This window comes from Triticum aestivum, chromosome 2D (assembly GCF_018294505.1).
Source record: "Triticum aestivum cultivar Chinese Spring chromosome 2D, IWGSC CS RefSeq v2.1, whole genome shotgun sequence".
Classification (NCBI taxonomy): domain Eukaryota; kingdom Viridiplantae; phylum Streptophyta; class Magnoliopsida; order Poales; family Poaceae; genus Triticum; species Triticum aestivum.
The window spans coordinates 21,612,559-21,618,853 of NC_057799.1; the positions used below are offsets into that span (position 1 = coordinate 21,612,559).

At 39.5% G+C, this 6,295-nt stretch overlaps 1 protein-coding gene across 2 annotated transcripts in view; it reads right to left on the reverse strand.

The window, feature by feature from the left end:
- Positions 1-371: 371 nt before the first annotated feature.
- LOC123051189 (cyclopropane-fatty-acyl-phospholipid synthase) overlaps positions 372-6,295 on the reverse strand; it is an 11,822-nt gene continuing 5,898 nt past the window's right edge. The window contains exons 1-22 of one of the 2 annotated variants that reach the window (XM_044473996.1): positions 6,124-6,289; positions 5,943-6,044; positions 5,799-5,858; positions 5,593-5,671; positions 5,195-5,345; positions 4,986-5,109; positions 4,693-4,870; positions 4,549-4,577; positions 3,944-4,092; positions 3,761-3,863; positions 3,524-3,619; positions 3,384-3,439; positions 3,163-3,286; positions 2,869-2,931; positions 2,724-2,783; positions 2,454-2,615; positions 1,714-1,784; positions 1,534-1,627; positions 1,235-1,368; positions 1,063-1,146; positions 872-977; positions 372-755 (exon numbers count right to left, since the gene is read on the reverse strand). In XM_044473996.1, the coding sequence (XP_044329931.1) occupies positions 711-755; positions 872-977; positions 1,063-1,146; positions 1,235-1,368; positions 1,534-1,627; positions 1,714-1,784; positions 2,454-2,615; positions 2,724-2,783; positions 2,869-2,931; positions 3,163-3,286; positions 3,384-3,439; positions 3,524-3,619; positions 3,761-3,863; positions 3,944-4,092; positions 4,549-4,577; positions 4,693-4,870; positions 4,986-5,109; positions 5,195-5,345; positions 5,593-5,650 (1,887 nt within the window). In that variant the 5' untranslated portion in view covers positions 5,651-5,671; positions 5,799-5,858; positions 5,943-6,044; positions 6,124-6,289 and the 3' untranslated portion in view covers positions 372-710. Of the gene's footprint in view, positions 756-871; positions 978-1,062; positions 1,147-1,234; positions 1,369-1,533; positions 1,628-1,713; positions 1,785-2,453; positions 2,616-2,723; positions 2,784-2,868; positions 2,932-3,162; positions 3,287-3,383; positions 3,440-3,523; positions 3,620-3,760; positions 3,864-3,943; positions 4,093-4,548; positions 4,578-4,692; positions 4,871-4,985; positions 5,110-5,194; positions 5,346-5,592; positions 5,672-5,798; positions 5,859-5,942; positions 6,045-6,123; positions 6,290-6,295 lie in introns of those variants that run through there. The other variant, XM_044473995.1, reaches the window with a different exon arrangement.

Genomic DNA, 6,295 nt, shown 5'->3' on the forward strand with positions numbered 1-6,295 from the left:
TGGGCTTGGACACCCCGCCAAAGAAAGAGGCCATTTAGATTGCTATTCTCACAATACTTAGCTTTGTAGATGGAATCCAGTTCTTATTCTTCATAATCCCTCGTATCAATATACTCTCGTGGCGGGATGTAGGTTATTATCCATGTTGGGGCGTGAACCATAATGCTATTTTCCTAACCATGATCTTTCATATTGGATGATTATGTAAACAATTTGTCATGTGGCTTGAATTATGTTTCTAGAAAAGCTCTTGATTCCGCTGCAAGTGTACCTTCATTATGAACAAAACAACTGGATAACATGTTGAGGAATCATGCACAATAGCATAATCAATGTCTCCTATAACCTCTAGAAAAAGGTACATGGTAGAAGAAAGGGGATCAATGCTAAAAGTATGGTAAAGAAATTGTATCTGGTAACAGCTAAAACAGGTGAACTAACTCTTTCTCATAGGATTCTGGATCAACAATACTACACTACTATTTTGGAAATAACTGAAATTTTTGCATCAAAAGATACATGAGCAGAATACACTGCCCGTACAAACCAAACATGAACCATTAAAGCAACACAGATAAAAACCACTCTTAGGCCACCGGGAGCCCAGCTGCAAACCTTGGAAGAACTGACAAGATCAAGGATCAAGGATTAAGATGAGCGCTAGATACACATAGCTTGGTAGCTGAGTCAAGAGGATCAAGGATCAGTTCTCAATCGAGGGCCAGCTTATTGTTGCCCGGACGAGAAAACACAACCTACATGGAGTGGATACACATAGGAAGTGCGACATCCCGGTGAATACATAGAGTAAAAAAATATGAAGTCCTCTACATATACACACATATACACAGAATATAATAGGTCCACATACCTGGTAATCTCCAAGTATTCGTGTTCTGAATCCCGCCGCACAGTATATGAAGTAGTACTCCCATACACGGATGAACTTGTCATCAAAGCCGAGTGCCAAAATTTCACTGCAGAGGGAGGGAGGGAAATTAGGAGTAATACTACGACAACACTATGCATTTACAAGGTCAATGCATGCATAGTGGTACTTACTCTTTGTTGGCCATTAGGTTGTCCCTCCAGCTCCTCAGAGTCAAGTAATACTGGTCACCATTAATATTTTCAAGGTGCTCTATGCTGCACTCATTGTGCATCGAGTGTCAATGGAGATTGATCCACGCATTAGTATTGAGTTAAGCATCGACCTGACTGATGTTAAACATACCAGAGCCTAGCAGAGGCGGACACAGATGTTATCCGGGATAAAGAAGGAAGTGAACCCCCAGGGAAGATGTATTCTTTTATAAAGCCTGGGCTTCTAATGTATTCCTCATAGAGTTCGTCCGGCATTGTGATGGCCTGAATGGACCCATACGTGTACATATGGAGATAAAAAGTTAGTTCAAGAGTGCATAAGGTTAAGGTATGTTGGGAATTAGACCCAACAACCTCCTCATATTGGTAGAAATTTTCAATGAATTTTTCTGCATTATTGCTGTTAAACAGTTAAGTTTAGCATCAGACCTGTAGGACAAAAATGCCATCTTGAGCCAAGTGAGACTCACAGCAGGTAAAAAATGCGTCCAAGTATTCATGACCAACATGTTCGATCATCTCACTGATATACAGAAGAGGGATACATAATTTGCTACCACCCGCACATACATGGACATATATACAAGATCATATCAGTAGTATACTTACCAGCTTATGATTCTGTCATATTTGCGAGCTGGTATTTGACGATAGTCACACAGCAGGAAAGTTATGTGATCCTGAGAATTAGTGAGAAACAAATAGTACAGTTGTCAGGTAAAATTTCACCGTTCTGATGCATAATGTTCTACTCACATACCTAGCAGGCCCAAATCTATAACAAAAGTTGACTTGATTAGACAATAATGCTCTATTAGATAAAAATTCAACACAAAAGGGAGTAAATATAATCCGATTCAATCAACATATTAGTTTAATTACATTTGTAAAAAAACCTGGTAAAAGGGTAAAATTCCCTCCATTAACTTTATGTTGTTTAGGTAGAAGTGAGTCACCTGCGGAGGCTGCGTCTCGAACGCGGCTGTGCGAGCTCACAGGTGATTGCTAGAGCTAACCGTGCACTGCTCGGTTCTCGATTACAATTGTATGGTGTACAAAGAAAAGCAAAGAGGAGGGTGAAGTATCAACATTAAATTTTTGGATCGAAATTCATTTTGACATTTCCTCTCAAAATGTTCTTATGGTTATCTTAACTAAACAAGATTAGAACATGGAACTGTACCTTTTGAAATATATGAAAATGCTTGTTGACTAATGTCAAACAAGATATCCTTTTTTTCTCAAATGATATGAATTTAATGAACTATACTACTTCAAATATAAATTTGCTAATACACTAAATCGATAGAATTCTTGATCTTCCTCTATTCAGACTACACATGGCTAACCTCTAAGCCAGCTTCCTTCACTTTTCCCTGAGCATATTTAAGCTGCTCCTCTGACAAAGTTATTCCAGTGTATTTGCAGCCAGTTTGCTTGACCACTTGTATTGCTAAGCCGCCCCAGCCGCTGCCGATCTCAAGGACATGATGATCCCTCTCAACTTTAGCCTTTGATTAAAGAAAAAGCAAGATTGAAACACCATCAGACCAGGGAAACACCTTCTAACTAACTGGTAATTACCTTGTCAATTATGTCTAGAGGTATGATTGTATTACCTTGTAAATTAGAAGGTTCAGTTTACGTATCTGGGATGCTTCTAAGCTTTCATCCTCCCTCTGCAAAATTAATTGTAGTATTATATTAACAACATTACTGAACTTTGTTTACAAACTGAAGCACCAAACCACAAGATTGGCAAACCTTGAAAATTCCACAAGAATATGTCATCGTTTTGTCCAGAAAAAGCGAGAAGAAATCATTACTCTGAACGCAAATATACGACAGGAAATTAATTGTTAGTACTGAGTTAATACTGATTTACGGCAATGCATGATGGATCACAGAAATATATACATAAAAGGTTCGGTACAGACATATAGAATTGACGATTCAAAAAAATCAATAGCATCTGCAGTAGCTCTCATATTACCAATTGTGCCAAAGAAACTGGTTACACTAGTGTAATGACTAAAACGAAGAAACACATGTACTGACCAGATCATAGTGTTGTGAGATATTTCGACGAGTTTGTGTTACAGAGTTCTTCCTAGAGGTGTGGCGCAAAAAATATTTAGCAGATGCCAGCCCGGCGGTTAGAAGCATAGGTGTCCACCAACCCCTGCCAACAATATAGTTATATACATGATTAGTTACCGCTTAGTACAGGTCTTCACTTTGGTCAAAGGAGCATAGTGGAGAATCGAAGGTTTTGAAACCTTTTGCTGACAACGCTGCTACTGCTGTTTGGTGCATCTCTGTTAGCTATAAAAATCTGTACAGAAATGAATCCCAGATTTAATCTGAGGAAAAAAATATGAGGAGATATAGCCCAACCTGGACTATGATATAGTTTTACCAGGAAAAGATTCAGAAGGCCTTCTTTCTTATCCACAAAAGAGCACCAGCCGTTAATGTAGGCATCTGCCAAGCCGAGGTCTGATTCTGTTGCGACCTAAGATAGTTGCCTTCCCGATGAGAAAATTGTATCGAGCAATTGGAATGGAGCACAATAGCAATAAAAGTTCATGTAAAAAAATAGCAATAAAATGTATGCACGCATCATATATCCAAAAATGCATGTGTATTCACAGACCTTCCAATAGAACATTGGGTCATGAACTCGCAGGACAGATTTTACATGTTGTTTGCCACTAGCATCACCGAAACTCAGCATGCTGCCTCCATCTTCGAGCAATCTGAAAGACAACTATAAAGGTAAGAAATCAAGATAATTAGATGTGGCATAACTAGCATAGGGCTTGATGCAAGAACTGACATCAAGTTACCGATGGATATGGATCGGTTAAGAAATCTTGCTACCAGAAGGCGTGCCCCAGCCTCAGTCCATGATGGGACCATCTGCTTTGGGTTCACCACATGGTCAACTTCCTTTCCAAGCACACCCTGCGCTGCTGCTTTACCAGCCTGCACCAATTAGACATGTCCCACACAAACAGACCTTACATAACTATTCCATGAAAAATCCCGGCTAGTTATGCAACTGAAACTAAAATATACATGACAGGTTAGTAGACCCAGCCACGAGTCACGTAGTCCGGGCCTTAAGCTGATTAATGCTACGAAAGACCGGACTAGTTGCCGGTAGACTGAGGTATCATTCAATATGTTTGAAACAAATTTCTAAGAGCTATGGAGGTCATCAACTTGGCATGTACATTAGCATTAAGCAATACTGCAATTGGAATAATAAACTAGTGAAGATCTAATCAAAGCCCATCCTTGTGTCCCACTAATCCCTCAGACCCTTAATGGTATCTCCAGCTTGGCGCCTAGAAACTTTAGCACAGAACAGTGTATGGCTCACTACACAAGACAGGTGATTTCGAAAGGTGCAGAAAGACCGGATACGCATGAAAATACCTTGAGCCCTTGTTCGTGGAAACCATGACCTGTGATTCAAGGCAGACGAGACAATTAGGACATAATTTTCATTTGGCTCATTTCAACCCTAACTGACAATAGTTTTAGAAGAAATGTCTTCTTATTTAGATACTAAGAGGTTACCTTGATATGCATCAGAGAACCATATCCCTCTCGTTCCCTGGATCTGATCAAGCTGGATAGATGCCTTCACAGAAGCCATAGACGGAACAAGATGGCTCGCACACCATTTAAGTAGTACATGATCCGGAACACGAGGGGGGTTGATTGTCACGAGGAAAGGCTTAGCACATTCAATGTTCTAGAAAGGCCAGATAAAGCAAATAAGCCAAAGTTAGCAACCCATCTATGTATATGCCATCATTTAAGTTTATGTATTATAAGTTTATCATGCATATGAAAATCAAAGCATTTACCTGAATCAGGTTTAGCCAGTACGTAACAAACACAACCCTACTTGTTTCCCCCAGAAAGTTCCAGGCGCTCCATGCTGATAAATTTTGTGGCATCAAACTTTTATCACAGTGGAGGTATATATCACTGCAACATAAGTTCTTCCGACAGTTAAACGATATTGATCACACTAAAATCTGTTATTCATTATCTAATGCAAGGTAGGCACTACCTGTAGACATACTGAAAAGCACCAAGAATTCTCAATTCCTCGTGTGTAGCTTCAGTTCCTAGAATTTTGAGAGCAGCTGGTGGATGAATCGCCAGTACGACCTTGTCGTAAATTTCTTCTGAACCATCCCCTTCTTGGACTCTATAGCCAGCTGCGAGCAATGTAACAATGTGTCATCTAGTGCATAAATAATACTCGCTCGGTATCAAAATATAATAGTGTCAAAAAGCATCTTATATTTTGATATAGAGGGAGTAATTAATAAGAAGAGAAATCATTTGTCTAGTCAAGTATAAACATAAACACGTCCTCAAAGTACAAAACTAAATCATAGATGGAACAACACTACTCAAGAACCACACACCCTGATCACCATTCGTACGAAGCAAACACATTACCTGTGTCATGACATAAAACAGATTTCACAGCACAACTGGTTTTAATTCGACAGCCCATGCTTTCCAATTCCACTCTTACCTGCGAGTGTGCAATGATTGCATTCTTCAATCACCGGATTAAAAGTATTCAATAATATCATGTACCAATGATCTATTCCAATTTATACAAAGATGCCAACTCTGTTGAGGCTGATGGGTCACGGTACCTTGTCTACAAATGACTGCAAATGACCCTTGACAGCGAAGGACTCGGGGCGCCCAAACAACTGACCAAAGTAAATTAATTAGTCTTCCAATGCACAACCATGCTAGCAAGTTTAATGTAACATATGCACCAGAACAAAGTTCACCTGAAAAAGGTCATGGTTACGGAAAAATGATAGCACGGAGAAAGCAGAGAACCCCAAAACTCCTTGTGATGGACATGACCAAATGGATGTGCATATAGGAATCTACGGAACATATACATAGATTAGACATCTCCCAAAAACTGATGAAACTGTGAGCAAAATCATGTTCAGAAATCAAAACCTTGTGTTGTTCCAGAAAATTTTGTAAAAATAAATCTGCAGTGGGTTCAGTGAACTGGCCCACTCTAGACTAGAGTTTGTTTGGTTGGTGTCTGAACTGGGTCTGGGATATTGCTGCTTTTTTTTGCCCCAATTCCCTCTCTCATCTTTCCCCGTGGAGAAATTGATTGCAA